The 24,066-nt window shown below is 45.6% G+C and overlaps 1 protein-coding gene across 21 annotated transcripts in view; it reads right to left on the bottom strand.

The window, feature by feature from the left end:
• Positions 1-6,129: 6,129 nt before the first annotated feature.
• TRERF1 (transcriptional regulating factor 1) overlaps positions 6,130-24,066 on the bottom strand; it is a 201,019-nt gene continuing 183,082 nt past the window's right edge. For 18 of the 21 annotated variants that reach the window (XM_046005300.1, XM_046005295.1, XM_046005291.1 and 15 more), the window contains 5 exons: positions 22,395-22,483; positions 20,469-20,579; positions 13,813-14,016; positions 10,896-11,143; positions 6,130-7,523 (listed from right to left, as the gene is read on the bottom strand). In XM_046005300.1, the coding sequence (XP_045861256.1) occupies positions 7,199-7,523; positions 10,896-11,143; positions 13,813-14,016; positions 20,469-20,579; positions 22,395-22,483 (977 nt within the window). In that variant the 3' untranslated portion in view covers positions 6,130-7,198. The remainder of the gene's footprint in view (positions 7,524-10,895; positions 11,144-13,812; positions 14,017-20,468; positions 20,580-22,394; positions 22,484-24,066) is intronic. The other 3 variants (XM_046005306.1, XM_046005303.1, XM_046005301.1) reach the window with 1 other exon arrangement.

Genomic DNA, 24,066 nt, shown 5'->3' on the forward strand with positions numbered 1-24,066 from the left:
CCTTGACTGCGCCCAGCTTTGGCAGGCTGCCCAGCGCCCTTTTCAGAGCTAGGCTCCCTCTCTGAATTGTGACATTCAAAGTTGGCTGGTCTCTCCCAGCCAGTGGGGCTCTCCAGTAGCTCTCCAATTCTCCTGTTACTTCTGAAGTTTGCATCTGTTTCTCTTAACAGCATTTCTGCAACAGCTTTCAGCCTGCCTCCTGCCCGCTTTGAGTAGTCTCTGGTGGTTGAGTGTTCCACAGCCACAATGATGGTGACATTCCCCCAATTTGATCCTCACAGGAAGACACAAATTTTATCCTAATTTTAGAGTGAGGTCACTGAGGTTCAGAGATGAAATGACTCCTATGAATTAGTTACAGCTGAACCAATAACCATCTTCAAAGTCTTAGCTCTGTACGTGTCTACCTTTGCAGTGGGTTGCAGTGGGTTACTCTGTGATGACATGCAGTTCTATTTAAGTCCCTGTGGATTCGAGGGCTAGAGATCCCCACTCCCCCACCTCCCTGCAAGAGAAAGGACTTATTTTTATTTTTAAAAACATGTGCACTGAACTACCCCTAGAACTGGAAAAGTGGGTTCAAAGCAACCTTAAGGACTGGATATCGTCTCCATTTTTGAGACCAAACATGGTCTCTCTAATGGTGGGCTTTCCCTGCTTTCAAAGAGCTTCTGCTCTTCCAGAATTCTGCCTTGCATGTGGCCATTGCTGGTTGCCTTTGGCTCACTGTGTTTCTCCATTCTTACCCTCAAATCTGGAGATTTGATTTGGTCCCTGTGTTTTCCTGGGCCAAACCATATTGTGTGTCACCAAGCAGCCTATGGGCCCAATAGCATAGGGTCAGGTGCCAGCCCAGGTCCAGTTAACTGGGGGCGAAGGGGAGAGTCACTGTGAGAGGTTTTGCCAGCCGTGGGGCCATAGAGGGGGTTATCTGCCATGGTGTGTAGGCAAGGACAGGGCTCTCCAGCTTGACCCAGCCATCATGGGCCTCTTCCCACTACTCAAACTTCCAAATGTCTGACTTACTGTAAGATGAGTAGGAGGTCGGGGCGCCTGGGTGGCTCAGTGGGTTAAAGCCTCTGTCTTCAGCTCAGGTCATGATCTCAGGGTCCTGGGATCGAGCCCCATATCGGGATCTCTGCTCAGCGGGGAGCCTGCTTCCTCCTCTCTCGCTGCCTGCCTCTCTGCCTACTTGTGATCTCTCCCTCTGTTAAATAAATAAATAAATCTTTAAAAAAAAAAGATGAGTAGGAGGGCAAATGATTCTATGCAGTTGAGGCAAGTACACCTTGCTTTATATTCAGGAAGAACAAAAATGTATGAGTCATATATTTCTACCTTATATTTTGATTGCACCAGTGGTTCTGTTTTAAAAGACAGCCCTTTTCCCTTGATTGTGATGGTTTCACAGGTATATACTTATCTTCAAAGTTACAGCTCATCAAGTTGTATATGTTAAATATGTATGGCTTTTTGTATGTCAAGCACATCTCAAAGAAGGGATTTTAACAATGCCAGTTATCGCTAAAAATGAAGTTACACAATCAGAGGAAGTAATGACCTAAAACAGCCCAAAGCAAGCACCAGTGTGGTAAGGGTAGGTGTGTTGGAGTGCAAGACAAGCCGGGATGGCTTCTCCGGCCTTTACAACTGACCTTGGGGCGCAGTGGGGTGGGGAGGGCAGCCCTTTTCAAAGATTATCTTTTTTTTTAAAGATTTTATTTATTTATTTGACAGACAGAGATCACAAGTAGGCAGAGAGAGAGAGGAGGAAGCAGGCTCTCGGCTGAGCACAGAGCCCCATGTGGGGCTCGATCCCAGGACCCCGGGATCATGACCCGAGCCGAAGGCCGAGGCTTTAACCCACTGAGCCACCCAGGTGCCCCAAAGATTATCTCTCTTATATAAAGGAAATAATCAGCACCTTTTCCTCTCTTTTTAAAAAGACTTTTATTATTTATTTATTTATTTGATAGAGAGAGACACAGTGAGAGAGGGAACACAAGCAAGGGCAGTGGGAGAGGGAGAAGCAGATTCCCTGCTGAGCAGGGAGCCTGATGTATGGCTTGATCCCAGGACCCTGGCATCATGACCTGAGCCAAAGGCAGACACACGCTTAATGACCGAGCCACCCAGGTACCCCACTTTGGCTCTTTAATACAGGGATGTCTGTGGTCATCTATGGTTCACTTAGGAACATATTATTCAATTTCTTAACATGTCTTCTTAAACGTGTTTTGCTTGTGTCAACATTGAAACACATCCTCATTCCTAGAGCACACCTCGGCTGGCTGGCTGTGGTTGAGGGAGGTAGACTGGGAGTCTATGAATTTCAAGAGGCTTTATTTACACACACACATTCACACATGCATACCTGGAAGAGTAGAGGAAATTAATAAATTTATTTATTATATTAGTATTATTAATACTGATATTAATATTATTTATTTATATTAGTATTATTAATAATTAATCAATTTAACAAGTTGTTGCTGAGCACCCGATACACATTGCTGGGGGAGGCAATGGTGGTAACGAGGTTCAGATTATTAATAAAACATGACCTTTTCTCTTCCCAGTGGTGAAATTAGATCAAGTCCCAGACCTCTGTGTGTTCTTTCTAAGTATTAAATCGGCAGGAAGGAATGTTGGTCATCTTCACACACTCCCTTCCCACATGTATAATACAGTGTGGAATAGTGTTTTCTGCGGTGCCTGGGTAGCTCAGTGGGTTAAAGCCTCTGCCTTTGGCTCAGGTCATGATCTCAGGATTGTTGGGATGGAGACCCGCATCGCATCGGGCTTTCTGCTCAGCAGGGAGCCTGCTTCCTCCTCTCTCTCTACCTGCCTCTCTGCCTACTTGTGATCTCTGTCTGTTCAAATACATAAATAAAATATTTAAAAAAATAAAAAAGAATAGTGTTTTCTACACGGGTATCGTAGAGTACTGAATGAATAAACAGGAAAACGTCTTCAGATTGGACACGTGAACCTCTGCAAGCAGAATTTAAATTTACAACACTGGCCACGTACATGCTGCTTCTAGAGGAATTGCTATTTTATTTATACAGAACTGTCTAAAACTGATAGCTAAATATTAAAGTAATCCCCCCCCTCCAAAGAACCTAGATCAAAAGGCTTGAGTGGGTATGCCCCACTTAAAGCAAATTTTTAAAAAAAGTATTTGTTTGGGGGCACCTGGGTGGCTCAGTGGGTTAAAGCCTCTGCCTTCAGCTCAGGTCGTGACCTCAGGGTGCTGGGATCGAGCCCCGCATTGGGCTCACTGCTCAGCAGATGGGGCTGCTGCTGAGCAGTGAGCCTGCCTCCTCCTCTCTCTCTGCCTACTTGCAATCTCTGTCTGTCAAATAAATAAATAAAATCTTTAAAAAAAGAAATATTTGTTTAGTGGGGTGCCTGGGTGGCACCTCAAGTTTGTTTTTAATCGTTAAAAAGTAAGCACACTCCAGAATTTGGAAATCCAGACTAGCAAAGCTGATACACCAGGGTGGCTGGGGGACTTGGTGGTGAATTCACCATGGGCCACCTGCGTGTGATACTGAGCCCCCATAAGCTATAGGCCAGGCAGTTTAGTGTAGAGACCACTGACCTGGCAAGGGGCTCATCCTCTCTTTGTAGCAGAAATGTTATGTCCTTGTCTCCAGGAAGTGTTGGGTAGAGGGTGCTTCAATGAGCCACTAAGTGTCATCGGCAGACCTCTGAATTGGTCTACAGAAACCAACTAGTAGGTAAATTAGCACTTATCCAGCATTAAGAAGTGGCTAGAAAGAAGGAATGTTTAAGCCAAATGAAACTCAAAAAGATAACATTTTATTTTCAGAGCAGCTGATGCAGTATTGAATCAGGTTTTCACATATAAATAGGACAGTGTCTATTTGGTTACATCTCTGTTTGATGAATGCCTAGCTATAGGAACTGTAATAAATTTCTGAAAAGGCTAATGCCTGGAACCTTGTAAGTAAAATTCTTCTGGCTCTCTTTCTGAAAAAAAGGATTGTGAGAACTTAAAAAAAAAATGCTTTTCACTCAGGAGGAGAACCAATCTAGAATGCCTCATTTTAGTTTTGAAGGAATGCACCTTTTTAGGACAAGTCTATAAAACATCTTTATTTGTTTGTTACATATGATGTTTAAATATAACTTTGCTTTCAAGCTTCAAACTTTTTTTTTTTTTAACCCCTGGTAAAATAAGACTTTTGGTTCACCTTAACAAAAACTGACCCAGGAAGAAACATTTTTAGCAAAATGTATTATAAAATTCACTAGAAAATACTGTCCTCTTTTTGCCAAAATGTTACATAAAATCCTTATTAAAAATACACACGTTACAAAAGAAAAAATTATGAAGATGCTAATACATAGTGCTTTGGATACGGACCAAGGGACCTGCATTCCGGGAAAAATACAGTTAAGTACACTAAATATTATGATGTCAACTTATAATAGTGCAAACCTGAATAAATTACATCCTGAAATGAGAAGGCATGCAAGTCATTTGCTGAGAATAGAACATAACGAAGCCAGAACAGGAAGCAATCACAACACTATTTAAAAATGTTTTCGTTTTTATTACATTAATTTTTTTCAAAAATACTTTTCTTTACAATAGAACTCCTAGAAAATATTTACAACCTTCCTCTAATAAAATATAACAGCAGTTAAATATATTTGAAAATAAGATGGGTTTTTCCATAAAATATATCTGTTAACTTTTTATATACAAGCTTTCTCAAAGAGGTCTAAATTCACTAATGAAAAACCATCTGATAGTAAACAGTAACGGTGTTGAAGACATTAATCTTTAGGAAGAGAAGTTCTTTGGGGTGGGGAGGGCGAGGGAAGCAAAAACACAACACATACATGCAGGCAGGATCATTTCAGAAGGAAAATAAGTGCAATATTTTACCGTGAAGTCAATTCTTTAAGTTGATATTGTCAAGAAATACTACTTCAGGAATTTGAACTGTCTCGTTAAGGAGGAGTTCTTTGGTTATTTCAAGTCAAAGATGCTTACATTATACTGCATGAAAAATCAAAATTAAATTGTGCATTACATTTTTTGCCTTGGCAACTCAGTTTATTTTTAATGTTTAAAACTGGAACGGCTGGGCAAGTCTCCAAACACAACAAGGACATTTGCTTTATAAACATGTTTCTGGGTGTTTGCTCCTTCGATAGATAAGCTTTCATAGACCCGATAGCAGAACCATTCCAGAATCACTCTCAGAGGCCGGCACATGCCTCGGGAAGCAGTCACCGGGACAGCCGCAATCCACTGATCTTATGGAATGGTTCTGGAACAATTCTGCCACAAAGTTGATGCACATGGCCTGGGCAGTTTTAACCCAAAATAGAAGAGAGAATAATCTGTCTAGAATGGCAGCAAATAAAACCTTTCTTTTTGCCTGTAGGAAAGGATGAATGAAACCTCCAAGGCCTTTTTTTTCTGAAAACGCAAAGACAGAAACAAAAAGAACCTTTACATTTATCTTCTGACTGTGGCTTTCCTGAGATTCAGAGAACACTGCCTAGGCGGGGCCGCGAGGGAAAGCGAGCGTGTGCTAAAATGCTTCTGCTGGAGTCAAACTTAAAAGATGCTCGGGTCCTGTCCTCATGTTTGGCTGACCTGCTAATGTCAAGCTATTAACTAATGTGCCAGCAGAGTCTTCCGGGACAGGCCACACCTACACAAGCTCGGGGAGCCAGCCTCCTTGGGGTGGGGCAAGGCCTGAAAGCCCTCCTTCCAGAAGTCAGGCAGCATTAATGCTCCAGGGGAGTTCGCTGGGGGCAGTCCTCTCTGCTGGGCTGCGTCCCATTCTGAAGACACGTGCTCATTTGCCCTACCCAGGGAGGGGGCAGTCTGACTCAGCTCAAAAGCCTGAGCTACATGCCATTTTTGAAGATTACAGGCTTATTATCTTCCAAGTACAAACAGCAACCCTGCTAAGGAGACAGGAGGAAGCAGAGTTCTGTAGCTTGGAGAATTCTAGAAGTGCTTTGGTTAATGACTTGAATGGATACATTCCTTGTTTGAATGCAAATATTGGTGGCTCAAGTGGTATCTGAAACCATTACTGTTGGCCTTTAATGCTATTTCACTTGTATTTGCTGTTAAATCCGTTAGGAAACAGTTCAGCAAAGGTGAATGACAGCAGAATCTCAGCGAATGAGGTTTCACAGTACTTCCAAGGGACACAAAGTAATTCCAGAACTCCATGGACCATTAAACAGTGTTGCAAAAAAGAATGGGCTCTTCCAGTCTAGTTTTTGGGCAAAAGAACACTTCTCAGTATTCCAGAACATGTGACCTTCAACCACTTTCCCTAAACAGCCCTGGCAACTTCATGGTTGGGGTTGTTTTCCTCTAGACAGCTCAAACCGAGACACGGCTCTGCCAATCCACGAATCGGAACCAACCAGTTCCCCAGGGGAGCACGGGAGAGGATGATGTACTTGCTCTAGGGACCAGGTCCTCAGTAAAGCCTGGCCTTGGAGTGAAAGCCTGAAATTGTACAGTACTCCTGGAAACAGGCCAACGGGGATAGCCGAGACAGGGAGAAAACTTATTTTCACATTTGGTCAACTTTCCAAATGGTGTATGTGCTAGAGGAAAGCTGTGTAAGAGGAGGGCTTGCTTTGCTCACTGGAAAGTTACCCCTTAGCACAGAATCTCCTGCCAGAGACTCCGGGTTCGCTGCAAACTCCAGAATGAGGTCAGAACGGAACAAAAATAACTCTTAGTGGGAAAGGATGGCCCAAGGCCCCAACATGAAGAGGGGAGCCTGCTTCACACACGCACACGCATCCACACGCTCACGGCAAGCTTTGGAATCAAAGGCAGCAAGGATGGTTGACATCTGAAAGCAAAAGAACATTGAAGGTCAGGTTTATTCCCTGCCAGGAATGAGTTCGTGGGAATGCAGCCCAGATGAAACACCTCTTAAATAGAGTTGTGCCAATTATTTATTCCCTCCAACCTCCCACAGAAACATCGATTTTTTTTAAATAAAAGGAAAAGAAACTGAAAGAAATTTTTTTTTTTTCCTAAACCTGAATGAAACGACCACTTCTTTAAACAGGTAGTTTAAAATGGTTACAAAACGAGCAGGGAGTCCAGGTTTCCTGATTAACGAAGACGGAGGCCGTGGGTGTTGGCTGTCTCTGCGTGACAAGTGGGCCTTTATAGTTCGGCATCACCCTGAAGTAAAACCGAATCTTGGTCGTCCAAGAGGAGATCCGTGTCCACGACCTCGGCCTCTTCCATGACGCCTCCCAACTGCTGGACCACATCGCCATCGAGGATGTCCACGTCCTTGATGGGTTTGATCAGGCTCAGCTGGTCCAGGGGCAGCAGCCCCGGTGCCCCCGCGGGCCCCGTAGTCCTCTCGATGGTGGCGGCCATTTCGGCGGCAAAAGCTGCCTTCTGAGCCTTTTGCCTCTGCTGTTCCTCCTGCTGCCTGTGCGTTTTCATGTGCGCATTTCGGCTTTTGATCTTGAAGAAGACTCTAAAGATGAAGAAAAAGCAGCATGTGAAATTTAGGGGATCTGAGTTCTTGGAAATCTGGATGCCCTACAGGGAATAGGTGCTTCGTGGTCTAACATCTGGTTTGGGTGGCATGGAGAGTCCCTGGGTCACCTAGGACCTCCTGCTCCTGTTGCTTCTCCTCTCTAAGCATTACAAGGGCAAGGAGGTGGGCACAGGAGCACATGTACAGTGCGTTAGGCTTCCTCCCTGGGACAATGGAGGATGGGTTCTCAAAGGCCTTCCTGTCCATCTGTGGTCCACAGCATGTGCCTTTCTCCCCCTTTAGCCTCCCCCACCCCCGTCTCCTCATCACAACTGGAGAATCCCTCAGTCATGCTGCTGAGCTCTCAGAGTTCCCATAATAAAGCCCATCATCTGCCTCTGGCTTCTGTCCCTGTTACTCCATAGTCAAATTTCTGGAAGGCTCTGCCCGATCTTTCACACTTGGTATCTTCCTCTCTCCTTCACCCTCCCCAACTGGATTCTTCTCGCCTCCACTGCAGCCCCAACCCTCTTCTCAAGCTCACCACTCTGTGTGGCCAAATCCAATGCCCCCCTCAATTCCATCTTCATTGTACTTGACTTCTGAGCTACACCCACCACTCCTTTTCACCTAAGGCCCCTTCTCGTTGGCCAGCATATTGTCATAATTTCCTCCTTTTAGCTTTAGAAGGAAATAGTAGTTCTCAGCTGCGGGTGATTCTGCCTTCCCGGGGACACCCGGCGATGTGTGGAGTCATTTTTGACTGTCACAACTCAAGGGGAGGATGGTTATTTCTCGCACCCAGTAGGTAGAGGTCAGGGTGGTCTCCCTAACCCATCGTGTGGAGGGTGGTCCCTTCTTCCCCAAACAAGGACTGATCAGACCCAAATGTCACTGCTGAGGTTGAGAAACTTCGAGACAAGGAGCCTGCAAACTACAGTCAATGGACCAAATTCAGCCCGCTGAATTTTCATAAATAAAAGTTTTATTGGAACCCAGCCATGTCTATTTGTTTATGGACCGTCTGTGGCTGCTCTGCTCAGCAATGGTAGCACTGGAAGTTGTGACATGGACAGTATGGGCCACAAAGCCTGAAATATTTCTCTCTGAACCTTTTTCAGAAACCGTTTGTCCAGATGTGAGGCTGCCTCTTTTGGGAGAGGGGGTGGCACAGATACCCTGCATTCATTCCTGAGCTCATAAAGGGAAATGGAAAAAAAAAACCCTCTGATTTCTAAGACAAGCAGAGTTGATGAATCACAATTGCACATATTGAAACCGTTTCATGTAATGAACATAATTTCAGCAGCTAAAACAGGCATTCTGCAAACATTTGCCTGTTATTCCTACTCCGGAAAACCACAGAAAATATTTCTATTTTCCATAAAATCTTAACTGGAGTTATGGTATTAAAAGGTCCCAAGCAACATCAAAACAAGACAAGAAAAACACTTAATGGGTGTCACTGAGAGACAGCCAGCGAGCTCAAGATGCTAATTCTGGTTTGTTAAAATGTTCTTTGTCTCCACCTGCTGGAACAAGGAGTTGTAGCCCGTGTGTCCCAAAAGTGAGTAGAAGGAGGTGTTGGCTCCTCTCAGGGGACAGGTGGGAGATAGAGTCAGTCCGAAGATGGTTCCTTACTTCAAGTCCGGAAGCCTAATGATCCATCTGGGGGCTCGTGTCTCCGTGGTAAGATGAAGGGAGGGATACCTTGTCCTGGCTCTGAGGGGTATGAGAACACAGGGGAGCGGCACTAAAGGCATCTCCCTCATCGCTGTGCTTCACAGAGAGAAGACTGCTGCTAATTCCATCTCACCTTGGCGAGAGCCACCAGATGGAGTTAGGTTCACTCAGAGCACTGGCCTGGGTCAGGCTGCGTAGCCTGAATCCCGACTCAGATTTGCACTGTGACCAACACCTTACTCTTTCTGTGCTACATTTTCTCGGCTTGTCAAAAAGCGCCTACTAAAAGGGCCTACCCTGGGGCGCCTGGGTGGCTCAGTGGGTTAAAGTCTCTGCCTTTGGCTTGAGTCATGATTCCAGGGTGCTGGGATCGAGCCCCGTATCAGGCTCTCTGCTCAGCGGGGAGCCTGCTTCCCTTCCTCTCCCTCTGCCTGCCTCTCTGCCTACTTGTGATCTCTGTCAAATAAATAAATAAAATCTTAAAAAAAAATAAGTAAAAGGGCCTACCCTGTGGCACTAAAGATTAAATTAATCAATACCCGTACGAATCCGTTAGAACTGTGCCAGTAAACAGTACCCTACAAATGGCAGGTACTAGTAGGTTGTCGGAAATAGCCTAATGAGTACCATAGGCAGAGGTCCTCCTGGGCCTCACTCATACAACTAGGGATGCTCAAGGAAGTCACTCAAAACAACCCCTCCAAGTCAGGTGGGCTCACTGAGACGTGTAGTTCTACCCTGGATGGTGTGGGAGGGAAGGCTGTGCTTCTTAACATCCGGGATCTTTTCCACTTAAAATAAACAGACCGATAAGATGGAGCAGTGGTCAGGGTCCTGGGCTCTGCACTTTGACAGAGACAGGCCAAATCTCAGCTCTGCTCTGAAGGGGAGTGTGACCAGAGGCAAGTTATTTTACTTGATTTTCAATCTTTATTTGTGTAACAAGGATAAAAACAGTCTCTGTACCACATGGAGTTTCTGTGTGAGGATTAAAATGAGCTCCTGCACATAAGGTAGTTCCCAAAGTGAGTGCTCAGCAAGTGTTAGATGTTACTAGTACTGCCTGCTGTCGGTTTTCCTCTCTGAGTGGTCTTCAGTTATACTTAAAAGGGCAGCCATGACAAACAGGCTTTGTCTCCTGAGTCATCCTGATCAATTGGTTGTGCCTGCTTGAAGCATTCGGGTGGAAAAGATCTGAGGTCCTGTCTTAAGATGACAGCAAAGAGTGCAGCAATCGGCTAGTGATGTCTGCCCTGGACACAGGAAGGAGCCTGCAGTGAGAGGATACTTCCTGATACCTGTTTCAGAGCCATTCTCAAATCACTCAGAAGGAATGCAAAGAGAGCAACACTGGTGAATATGGTTTGGGTGTGAAGGGATGGAGTGGGAATCAGAGTCCCACCCACCGTTTATGAAAAAGAGGGAAGTTTTTGTTACTGGAGGTTTGCCCTGAAGTTGTCTGTCCTTATTAGGCATGAGGATATCAGAAATGACCATATTCTGAGTCAGAGACAAGGTCCACCCACCCCGAGGCTCTGTGCAGACCACAAGGATGATACGAGGGAGTATTTGGAAACACTGGGTTCTTTTTCTAGCTGAAGAAACCTCAGACCATCTTGGCCAGGCCTCCACAGAGTACTTATTCATCACAGACTCAGATTTGGTCCCCGGTCCAACGGCACGTACTTGCCACACTCCTTGCAGGGGAAGATGGTGGTGGGGTCTGTCTCACCGCTGGTGGTGCTGTGAGAGGGGGAGCTCTTCACTGAGCAGTACCCACTCTGGGCACTGCCTGGCTTCTGCTTCCCAGAGGGGATGGCCCCCCGGGCTTTGGTCACCTGGTTGGTGCCACCGTGGATGCGGGCATGGCCGTTCAGTGCCTGTCGGGAGCTGAACACCTGGGGAAGAAAGGGAGTGACATGACATCTACAGTCCTGAAAAGGAAATTAGGGTTATTAGTTACTCAATGGTGAAACATGTGATACTTGAAACAGTGTTTAATGACGGGGTGCGGGGGTTTTATGTAAGCAAATTTTGGATGTGGGCACGAAAAGGTCAAGGTCAAATACTACCACCACTAACACTGTGCCCATAAAAAAACCTGCATCATTGTTACAACTGGAAGACAAGAAGCACTGCAGCCGAGTCTGAAGGACAAAGTCGCTATCTAGCAGTCAGGGGTGGGGGGCAAGATCCAGCACCTCTGTGTCATAGGGAGGGCTGCTGGGCCATTTCCCCTCTGTACACCTGATTTTTTTTTTTTTTTTCCATCTGTAAGATGAGGGAGTTGACCAGCTTCCAAACTTTTTTTTTTTTAAGTTGGAAATGACCTCCCTCTCCTCCCCTCCCCTTTTCTCCTTCCCTTTCCTTTCTTTCTTTTGCTTTAAGAAAAACAAAACAAAACAAATCAGGTCTTGTGCAAAAGCTCAAAGTTAAAAGCAGAGCTGTTCTGGCTGAAATAGAGCCAGCACCCCAGGAAGTGGGCCTATTTGCTCAGCTCTATCTCCCTACCATGGAAAGCCCCAGCACCCCAAGAAACATAGGTGGAAAGACACTGATTAGAGGCTCTGATAAATTCTGTATATTACATCCAAGCCTTAATCAGTGACCAATTGTCGAAGCAATGTTTCAGACTCCCAGATTTTACTGTGGGATGATAAAAAGGGGCAGGACCTGGACAGTGTTTTGAAACTTGCCATAAAGCAGTCTCTCCCAACTTCAGTATGACTGACATTTGGTGCCAGATAGTTTTTGTTGGAGTGGGGCCATGTTAAGTAGGAATTTTAGCAGCATTCTGGTCTCTACCCTGGAGAAGCCAACAGCACCTCTCCAGATGTGACATAAATGTCTCTGGACATTGCCAAATGCTCTTGGGGAACAAAATCATTCCTAGTTGAGCACCACTACTATAAAGAGATGCAATCCGCTTCCCTGAATTTGAAGAGACCCGACTTCCAGCTTGTTAAACCCATCAGCTAACAGGCCTACCCATGGAGCTGTAGGAGGTTTGCTCTGTGTGAAATTCATGAGTTCTGTTTATGGTCTTACCGGGGGAAAAAAATAAATCTATGGCTGATTTAGCAACCCAAACCTCCAGACTTAGGCAAGGAATAAAACTAACATGTTTTCTCCCTGTGAATTTAAAAATCATTAAAAAATATCCAGCTTGCTGAGCATTCCTGATTGGCAAAAGTGAAAGATGACTTCCCACTCAGTCAAGAATTTACCGTACACCGAACTATGAGCCGATGAAAACAGTGAATTTCTAAACTAATTCACCCAGAAATACTGGCATTGAAAGTCACATCTTAACCATCCCTGAATGGAAGAGCTCTATACAAAATGGAAATGATGTGGTGATGCTTCCAGGTCATTAAACATCAAAGACAGAAACAAGCTAGCAATTTCTTGTTTTCTTCGAAGCTAATGCCAGATGTACGTATCTTTTTTTCTTACTTTTCCAGTTTTTTTCTCAAACGTAAATCAAGTGAATTTCTGCGTTAGTATCTAAATATTTTAAAGACTATTGCTTTCTCCATCTAAATGTCAGAATTATCAAGCACCATTCAATACACTCTGAAAAACAGTGTTGTCCTACATAATATACAAGCAAAGATGAGCACCAGCTTGGAAAACACAAGGGTTCTCGTGAAGGAGTTAACATTCTCATTTTTTGAGGAATACCTCTAGAACTTACCTGTACAGGCGTGCCTGGCTTTAAGAAATCTGACTCAGGAAAAGTTCAACAATGCAGGCTAGTGGGGGACTGGTGAAGGACTGAAAGTCTAAAGTTTACACCTTAAAAAAAATTTATCCTTTAAGATACACTGGGGGCCTTAGACCAGACCAGTATAGATTGCATAAGGCCTTCCTTAGTGCTAAGGATGATTTTGAATTTGTTTTATTTTAGCTAAATGGTATTTCCAACGTACTTGAAAAGTACTATGTTAATTGTACAGACTCACGTTCAGCCTGTTTACATGATTAAATTGCTTAGTAAAAACTTTCTTGGTTCTTTGCAAAGCATACAAAGGTAAACTTCAGCCAAATCATTGTAATGATTTTCTCAAATTTCAAATTACTGACATTTGAATGAGTAACACTTAATGGAATCATGAAACGCAAAACCTTCCGGACAGGTGAGATGACCAGGAATGGGGACAAGTGTTACGAGAGGGCAAGCCTTCTCCGTGGGCTCCCCCAAGGCATTTCAGTTCGTGCCAAGGGGGCAGGACCTAGTGTCACATGGCCCCGAGGGGTGGAGGGGCACCAAGAAACATGGCATGTTTCAGGCTCACTGCTGAAACCATGCTCAGTAGCTCTGAGGAGCTCGGATCATAAGCTTCCTGAAGGCAGGGACCTTCTCAGGGGCCCCAGAGCGCCCCAGCGCTCATGTGCCGGCTCATCAACATCTGCCAGCTGAGTGAATAAGGAAATAGAAACACAGGAAAAAAACACCAATGCAATGTGAAACTTGCATTGCTAATGCAATGAAACTTTCCTTGCTAAAAGTACAGCCTTTCTAAAGTGCTCTGTCCTTAAAGCCAGGCATAGCCCGCTGCCCTCCTAGTCCCAGCTTCCCGGAGGACACGGCGACACTTACAGCCCCGCAGTTGGGCATCTCACAGATGAAGGAGCCGGACGGCTGGCCGAGGGCTTGCAGGGGTGGCCCCTCCGCGGGAGCCAGCGCGGGGCCTGGCGGTGGCTCAGGAGACTTGGGCACTTCACTCTCCTCTTCTCTTGTGGATTTCCTATCTTCTTCCGGGTCCTCCTCCTCCTCCTCTAACTCCTCTTCTTCTTCACTCGTCTGGTGGTGAGACAACAGAAGCAAAAGAGGGGACATCCCCAAATGGCATTTTTAGTGATAAACAGGCCACCAGGCAGAAGAGGAGAGAGGGGGTCCTTTCTGCCTACGGAACAGCAGCAGATGGTCCCTACCAGCCCCGTCATTGGGTGCTTGGGGCTTTGAGATCGAGGAAGTCCCCCTGCCTCACTTTGGGGCACCCTCACCACTTTTGTAAAAATATGTGAAGGTAGAGAAGAGAGATTTCTGTGTGTAGAGTTTCTCTCCCTTGCTCAAGACCAGCAGACTTTGAATTGGATTAAACCTCACTCGTGAGCAGCTCTGTCTCCCCAGAGCAGTGAGGAGGGCTTTTAAGCAGCCACGATACTACAGAAACCCCCCTGGAGAGAGACTAAAGACCCATATAATGATTTGTTTCCAGACCTTATGATACATTTCCAGGCAAGACGACCCACATGTCTGATCAGACCTATGGCCTGTGGAAAGCATGGGACCCACGGTGCTCTGATGGGTTCCTGCTTGCTCTTGTCAAAATAGAATCCAAGAGTGAACGTCAACAGCTTTGTAGAGAGGAAAGGGGAAGGGATAACCCCCCAGCCCCCACATTTTTTTTTTTTTTTTTTTGGACTGTGTCATCATGGGCTTGGAGAAATGCCTACCAGAGGTATTCTGTCAAAAAGAACATGAAAAATATTAGTAGCCTTGCTGCTATTGTGTCCCTTCCCCCTACTTCAGAACAACCAGGTGGAGACCAAAGCAGAAAGTCCTGCCTTCCCCAGAGTTAACAAGATGGTAAGTTACTGGAGCAGCCTGACGTCCTACTGTGGCAGGGGTGGGGGAGGAGGGCTTCCTCCTCCGCACAGGAGGCCTTCATTCTATTTGTTCAACTACCTTACACTGTTTCCTCCGTCCTTCCGGAGGGATGCTGGCTCCTCCCTGCTGTGGAAGGATGAAGGCTCAGGGAGAGGGAGTTCTATGTTATGTCAATTTCATTCCAGCTTCTGTTTCACAGCATTTCACAGTTTACAAAGCATTTTCTTGTTTGCAGTCTCACCCAGAAGCTGGAAACATCTTCCCATTTTACAGATGAAGAAACAAAAGGCACGTCCTGTTGCCTCCACCCCTGAAAGGTCAGCTGTGTCTGCCAGGCTCAGCTTACAGCACATGGGCTCCAGTCTGATTTATCCCAGAGAATGATGGAACTCTAGGGGAACCTACGATTCTTAGAACCCAGAAGCAAAAATTCCTGAAAAGGACGAAGATTTCTAAGAGCAGTAGAGCAGTCCCCTGGGATCCAGAAACCACTCTCTCCAGTTTGGATTGAGGGCAGGAGAGAAAGACAATGCTAGTACATACGGGGCACTTAACATTCCAATGCTGTCCCACTGCTGTCTGCATTTAATATTATATGCGTATTTGAGAGGATGTAGTGATAGGGTATACTTAAGAAATAGCTTTGGGGTGCCTGGGTGGCTCAGTTGGTTAAGCGACTGCCTTTGGCTCAGATCATGATCCTGGAGTCCCCGGATCCAGTCCCACATAGGGCTTCCTGCTCAGCAGGGAGTCTGCTTCTCCCTCTGACCTTTCACTTCCCGTGCTCTCTCTTCCTCTCATTCTCTCTCTCAGGTAAATAAATAAAATCTTAAAAAGAAAATCTTTAAAAAAAGAGAGAAAGAAATAGCTTCAGTATCCAGTGGGTTCATTACAATAAACCAGTAATGATTACATTTGCTGAGAGACTTCAGTGAGCACAGATGTAGGCCTACTTCATTTTGCAGTGATTTCTTTTTTTTTTTTTTCAAGATTTTATTTATTTATTTGACAGACAGAGATCACAAGTAGGCAGAGAGGCAGGCAGAGAGAGAGGAGGAAGCAGGCTCCCCGCCAGGCAGAGAGCCTCATGTGGGGCTCGATCCCAGAACCCTGGGATCATGACCTGAGCTGAAGGCAGAGGCTTTAACCCACTGAGCCACCCAGGCACCCCTGCAGAGTGATTTCTGATATATGAGTCGTAGGTCTCATAATTATGAGTATAGAACACACAGGTTGATTTTCCTTAAAAGGTCTGATTCCCATGTGAATCCAATATCTTTGAACCTCAAAGGGTTTCAGGTAAAACCATGTCATGTCAAACTCCAATGGTTCACTCCAGACCTTTCTAGAACTGGAACTCTGTGGACTCAATATTGCTTTATTAAGCAAGCCGTGGTCTACACCTTGGCCCTTAGATTACATGGTAACTTTTAATGACAATGGCATTTGTTTTATAGTCCTTGCTATAATTACAATTTTCTCACAATACCATTTTTTTGGGCTTAAAAACTCTTAGAAAGAGAAAGAGATCTTAGAAAGATTCCATATAGCCACAAATTTACAGATTAAATTACACTATGCTGTGATTATATATGTCTCTGGAATTTAGATAGGTTTTATTTCAACTGGCAATCTATACATGTTCACAAAATGATTTATCACCAAGCCATATGGCTTACCAAAGTGACTAAGAGATACAAAGATAGGAGGACAAGAATCCCAACATGGACAACTTTGTATCAACAAGTTGGCCATTTCATGATGTATTGTGAAATGAAACACTGAATAATATTCCCAAACTGGTAGCAGGTGGGCAAATACAGGATGGGGAGGTGGTGGTGTATTTAACACGGTGCTTAAAACCTTGGGAGTCTGCAGTAAGAGTTCCTTGAGGAGGATGATACTCTTATTTGTCAGGCATGCAAATGGAATTCGCATGATGAGACATTTGTTAAGTGAAAATACAAATGCTCAACAGCCCAAATTTACTCAGAGACATAAATCTGAGCGTCACAGTTAACTTATGATGATGGTGATGAAAACATGTTGGGTGCCTGCTAGGAATTAGGCACCACACATACACACACATGTATGCACGTGTACATATACACGAAATTTCTGGTGCATACGATAATCCCGTACAATTTTTTTTTTAAACAAATGAGGAAATTGGCCAGAGAACGACTTTCTCCACGGTCACGTAGCTGGTAAAAAAGTTGAACTGAGGGGGGCGCCTGGGTGGCTTAGTCGGTTGAGCCTCTGCCTTTGGCCCAGGTCATGATCTCAGGGTCGCGGGGATTGAGCCCCGTATCGGGCTCTCTGCTCAGCAGGGAGCCTGTTTCCCCCTCTCTCTCTGCCTGCCTCTCTGCCTACTTGTGATCTCTCTCTCTCTGTCAAATAAATAAGTAAAATCTTAATAATAATAAAATAAAACGTTAAAAAAAAAGTTGAACTGAGATTGAAACCTCAACTATCTGATTTCAAAATCTAGCCTTCTTCATTTATTGGCCCTGCAGCTGATGTCCACAGGGGGACATGTGTTCATCTGCACAGTTTAGATTTTCAGCCCAAACAAAAAGATCCTAACCCCTCAAAACCACTGCAAACAGCTGCCTGTAAATGTCAAAGGGCAACAGGAGCGTTCCCAAGCTCCCCAGCAGTGGACCAGGTGGTAGTAACTTAGGTGCTTAGACCATGGGTGAGTGAGTATTGCCCTTGGGAGACCTGATTGCTGTCTTCCAAAGTCAGCTACTCTTCTCACTTAGTTTCTTGAATTGTGCTGAATTTACAACCAGACCCACAGATTGGCCTTGAGTGAGAGCATGAGTGCAGGCAGGAGACAGGGAGATGTGATCAGTACTTTTCTCTTACATCCTTAACAGAGCCCACCCTGGTCCCATTCTTTTGCCTCCAAGATGGGAGGACCTCTCATGGCTTTAGGCCAGAAGTCTAATCAGCTGAGGAAGCTACTGTGGTGTGTTGGCCTTCTGGTTACCTCAAGAGCAGCCATTCCTCACAAACTCTCCTTTTCCCTTCTCCCCACAAAAGTCCCTGAACTATCTTGAGTGTGTTCCGTCTGGATGAAACACTGCGTACCTATGATCAGGAAGCCATCCCCGGTGTCCAGGCAGGCCCAGAGGACAAAGGGCAGGACCCCTACGACTGTGCCTTCTGCACCCTTCCCATTTCTTGCATGGTCCCAATTTTTCATCTCTACTTTGCAAACTTTCCTTAAAAGGCTGACCGTGTCTTCACAGTGCCTGAAAAGGAGTGTGAGCTACCATGCTGAGCTTATATCAAGATTCGCTCCCTCCCTTTCTTTTTTTCTTTCTTTCTTGTGGGCCTGAGTCATCTCTGTACATGGCTTTTTGGTCTCCTTAAGGTAACAAGGGTGGGGATGCTCCTGATCCAACTTCATCCTGGCTCCTGGTGAACACAGTCAAGGTGTGGTTCTTTGGGCATCATCTTACCCTCTCCTCCTTGTCTCAGGCTAACAGGCTGGCCTGGCCTTTCTGCACATCTCCAGAGCCCTGCCAGCCCACGACGGCCCCTCTTCCTTACGTGGTAATATCTTCCTAAGCAGCAATCCCCTGATCTGAATCCCCCTGTTCTCCCCATCTCCCTTCAGTGTGTTCACAGAGGGAGCATTGCTATGAGCCACAGTGACTCCTATCTGGGAATGATGTTCATTCACTTCATTCCACAACAGATATTTAAAGGATTTTTTTTGATGCTAGGAACTCCCCTAGGCACTTGGTAACACACAGCTAGAAAGACACCCATTGGCCTTAAGAAACCATATTCTCCGACTTTGCTTTCTTCTAAAACATGACTCTGACAGAGACCAGAATGTTTCAGAACTGGAAGGGACCTTCCAAATCATCTAAGCCATCTGCCCCATTTTATAGGTCAGTAAGCTCAGGAGCCAGGTCTTAGGTCTGCAAGACCAGGTTTCTTCACGCTTGTTTGCTATCTAGTCCACTCATCCGGAAAGTAATGCTCTGTGTGACCTTGGGCAGCCCTTCCCCTCTCTGGGCGTCAAACCCTTGCCCCGGGCATGGTGGAGCTGGAGGAGAGAAAGGCCCTAAGGTCCCATCCAAGCCCTTCTGGTTCTTGTCTTACGCCGCTTGTAAACACGCTTGGGGGTTCATGCTAAAGCTTCCATTTGTGTATGTCACAACCTCCAACTTCAGTATACGCTCCTGGTGGGGGGAGGGGGGCCAGAGGCCAGTTGACGTCCCCAGGTCACCCACAGTACCACATGCACCTTGTTGTTTACACCGTGGGAACTCAACTGCGTTCAGCTGATTGAGCCAGAACAGGCCACATTGCCTTTTTTAAACATTAGGCCACATGTGAGAACAACGCTCTCCAGATAGAAGACAGCACCCACTTCAGCCACTCAAACAAAAGCCCTGGTCACAGGAAACCGCGAGCACAGAACACCATCATCTCTGATGCAGATGTCGATTCTTTCCTGATATCTGGGTCCAAATATAAATTCAAATACGTGTGTATATTTCACAGCTAGGATCATCCTTAGATAGGGACCTGGACCACAAGGCATTAATGAGTCCAAGGGTTTTTAATACTTCTCTAAAAGAGTCTGCATTGTACTGCTCTTAAGTATCACACAGGGAATCAGGCTCGGACAACACCCTCACCAGCCCTTTGACCAAGGCTAAGTTACCTATGCTCTGTGCCTCAGTTCCCTACCTCACGGATTGTCTGTGAGGATTAAATGAGTTCATACTGGTAAAGGCCCAGCACATAGAAAGGGCTATGTAAGTGTCCATTAAAGAAAATAAGCCACGTATGTGCTAACACAACTGGGACATGATGGGGAATGACAGTGTAATTATAGATATTCACAACAGTCATGAATTCCAAACACTTTCCCCAATGGTGACAGCCTGGAGTTCACGAATCTGTTGTAAGACATGCCATTTTTACACACCTCTGCATGGCTGGTAATGTTTCCCACAGTGCGTGGAAAGATTTCCCCTGGCTATGGATGCAGATAAAAGGAGTGAACCACAAGGAAAAAAGTGATCGTAATTACTGAAGCCACACATTAGGGGTTCAGAGAAGATTTCAGTGTCTTTCATCTTTAGTGTGTTACGTCTTTCATGTCTGCTTAATATGCAGACAACTTTGGATCATCCGCCACCGAAGGAAATCAATCTTGAGGATAAACGGTGATTAAGGATTAGAATATACACACTGCTAACTACTCCTCGATAACTGAGAGCCAGAGCTGCTCCTTGGTCATGCCTCATGGACGCTGTGGGAAAACGAGGGTTGTGCTTCTCTGCCAGCAGCATCTGTGATGTCAGTGGATCAGAAAGGATATCCTGGGGGGTCAAGGGCACCCACTTATAAGACCACCCTGGGTGCCTCAGAAGCCAGGCCAGCCCTTGCCTCCTTGAACTGAGTGCTGAGCTCCGGGGCAAAGTCAGAAGCACCTTTCCTTCTGGCATTTCTGTGCCAGGAAGTGGAGGTCTGAATCCCGTCAGGGAGTGGGCAGTCACCTGCTCAGGTCGTCACCTCCATAAAGCCGAGCCAAACGCCAGCCGCTTACTAACCTGGGTGTGGGGCGGGAGCGGGGCCCGCATAAGCAGCGACTGACCAGCTTCACTCACCACAGAATCATCGATTTCTGCGAGGCGTGTCCGGTGCTTCCGCCCCAAGCGCATGATCTTCTTCCAGGTGTAGTAGTACTCCACACACTGAGCCACCGTCTTAGACTTCACCTGCCGGGAAAGCCATCTGCAGATCAGCTCCGCAGCATGCGCTCTGCCCCGCCACCAGCTCGTGTGAAATAGCTCACAGGTGTTTACAATTCAGTTTTAAAAAAATGTAGATCAGGAAAACCCTCCTTAGGCGCCTGGTCTCCCTCCATCCAGCCCTCACTCTCCACCCCCGCCACACAGCTACCCCTCATTTCTTGGGTCTCATTCCAGAAACTATGCAGATACCAAAGAACACGAAAATGTATTTCTCCTCACAAGAGGCGGCACACTGTCTGCTGTTTTGCAACTTGACTTTCTTTTTTTTCCACAATATAGCCTGGAGATCTTTTTTGACGTTGGTTCACAGAGAGCTCATTCCCTTTTTTAACCCATAAAGAAGCATGTTTTTTCATTTAATGTGCTTGAGTGTATTTGGCTCCCTGGCTGGTTGACCTTCAAAATCTATTTGTGAAAAATGTTCCTCAGTAATCGAACAGGAATGTAAGGCAAAAGTTATGATGATAAGAGCTTAGTTTCTGCAGGAAACAAACCTTGCTCTGTCCTCCCCCAAGGGGGCAAAGGTACATATATTAGAAAGAGGAAAAAAAATGCCTTTGTGTAGTTCATAGATGTCCAAGCTTAAGGTGGGGTTCAATAATGTGGGTTTTCTGGAGGCTGGCCACACTTCTGGGGGGGGAGCCAGCCAACCCAACCGTGAGATCAGAGGGGCAACACCCCAAGTCCTGTCTTCCTGAAGCTGTCCCCTTCTCATCACTGGATATCTTGAATTTCTACATTAAAGCTGCACAGGGAGTGAGGACACTGGCTCGGAGAGCACTTGTTCGCCAAGCCATGTCGCCTGGCAAACACGACACACGACTCCATCACCAGTCAACATGGTGCAGGCCTGCAAGGGGTGAGGCCTCCACTGGGTCAGTCCTGGGGCAAGGGGACTCAAGAAAGACGACAGCATGGAAGCTGCTGAGCTTACGGGGCAGCCAAGAGTAGGGTGGGCTCCAAGGCAGAGAAAGGCAACAGTGAATACAGTTCTGGAGACAGGGGCAAAAGGGAGGAGAGTCTACCTGTTCTGATTCCCATCCATCAAGGAAGACCCTAGATTAAGGACAGGAGATAGGCACCCAGTGGGTGGCATCGGCCGGTCCAGACGCCAGTGGGAGTTATTACCTGCAACTGTTCTCTGTGGACCTGAACATTTTAATGACCTTAATAACACAAATACGGCTCCATTGTTCATGGATTTTCTGAAACATTCTTGGAATCATTTTAACTTTTAGCCTAAACCGCCTCACCTCTTAGCCAAAGAAGGTCTATTAAATTCATTATCTGCTGCAAAAGTGCTATTTTGTCTGCGTAGAAGAGTTCTATTTTGTTGCGAGATGCCATATATGCAAACTACCATTTTTATTATTACTGCCATTATGATTAGGGGCCCAAAACCAGATGCTTTGCTGCTGGCTAGCAGGGAGGCACCTAGCATCCCTTCTCTGATTTCTCAGGGAAAAAATTGTCAAAACACAACAAATCTGTCAAATATACATGAAATGAATCATGTATATTGTAAACTAACAGCCCCTGTCCTATTTATTCTGAGAGAATGTATAAATTACATGTATTTAATAAGATAAAAAATAACCCCCCCGACCACTATATCCAGATAATAGAGGTTCTTCTTCTCCCTCACATCCCTGACACTGGAGCGACCCTAACATCCTTCTTGTGAGAGTGTTAAATGAGTACCAGATATTTCTTTACGTCTTTAGGTGCACAATTTCCCAAATTCAATTTCAAGTGAGCGATTGGAAAAAGCATGCTTACCATCTTCTGTACAAAAATAAAGTCTTTGCTGTAAGTGGCTAGTGCTTTATTAAACAGTTTTCTTTCTAGGGAGGTCCACTTGTCCGAACCTACAAAACAGAAACATTGTAAGAACAGCTCACAGTTCTCCCTACTCTTAGGTGCTGGCTTATTTAGTTACAAAACATGACTGTTTAGCAAGTGATATGATACACCTCCAAGTCCCATTTGAACAAGAAATCCAGTGTAGTGTAATGGTTCGCAACCCTGACATCTGGGTTCAAATCCCAGCTATGGCTTTGACCTTGGCAAGTTACTGAACTCGAGACTCAGTTTGGTGACCTACAAATGGGAATAATTCCAATTGTCCTCAGCTTTTGTGATCTCTGCGAAGGTTAAAGAAGACACCGTAAGTGCTTAACTTAATAACTGGAAAACAGGGAGTGCCATACAAATTGTAGCAATAGGCAGATTCAGCAGTCTCCACCGTCAAGATGCTCACCATCTAGTGGGGAGACACACCAGCAGGTCACCGTGTTCAAGGTGAGCCTCACGCTCAGGTTAGGTCAGGCTTCCCAGTAGAGGAAACACCTGAGCCAAGTTTTAAAGGACACACAGAAGGCATGGAGGAGATGGAAGGGAATTCTGGGGAGGAAACGTGTTTGAGGCAAAAGTAAGAGCAAAGAGTGAGATGATGCATTCATTCACTCCATTCATTCATTCACTCACTCAACAGGTATTAGGTGTCTACTACACGTAAGACACCGTGCTAGGAAAACAAACAAACAACAAAACCCCTAGCATTTCTAGGTGCTTACTATTCCGTGTTCTAAGTACTTCACGGGTATTAGTCATTTGGCTCCACCAATAACGCCATAAGACTGGCATTACTGTTACCCATTTTACAGATGAAATGGAGGTGTTCAGAGAAGCAGTAATCCAGTATGGTTTAACTACAAGCTCCCAGCGAAGAGAAAGCAGATGAGGCTGGAGAGGTGGGTGGGACCAGTCCCTGATCTGCAAGACCAATGAGGACGAGGCCCCGCAGTGCTGGGTTGGTGCACCTGCCTGGGTGGCTGAACTTGATTTTCACATGTTTCCTCTCCATAAATGAGAAAGCACGATATGCAGATCATCAAACAGGGTGGTCCTGTTAGGAAATTAAGCTTGTTTCTAAGATAGGTCCTACTTCTGGAGGCTCTAGAGAAGGCTCAATTGTGGTAGCTGGTTTGCAGAAAACTCCGCCTCACTTTCCTGGCTTTTTGAGTTCTCCACATCTCTGAATTTTTTGGATGGTACACGGCAGGGCCTTTGACGTTCTTTTACTTCTCAGAGCTATAATCTCCCAAACCGTAGTACTTTCCTTCCTCACCAGGGTAAGCCCAGGATTTCCACTTTGCTATGGCTGGCTGATGAAGATGAAAATACAGGAAACCTGAATTGTGTCGCCCATTGGAAGTTTCAGCCAAAATCAGTGAATTAGGCTCCTTGAGAGAATGTGTGAGTCAGCGATAGAAACAGATTTCTCAAATAAACACCTTCTCCGTGTGACCCGGTGATGGGTCCCCAAGCCAAAAGCTCTGGCTCCAGACTCAGAATATGTTCTGTGGAGTTGGCTGACTCAGACCTCCAAAACACAGGGCCGCCACCACCTGATTTCTTTGGTTTGCAAGTCTCTCTTTATTTCCAGAAG

This window comes from Meles meles, chromosome 5, assembly GCF_922984935.1.
Source record: "Meles meles chromosome 5, mMelMel3.1 paternal haplotype, whole genome shotgun sequence".
In the NCBI taxonomy this organism is placed as follows: domain Eukaryota; kingdom Metazoa; phylum Chordata; class Mammalia; order Carnivora; family Mustelidae; genus Meles; species Meles meles.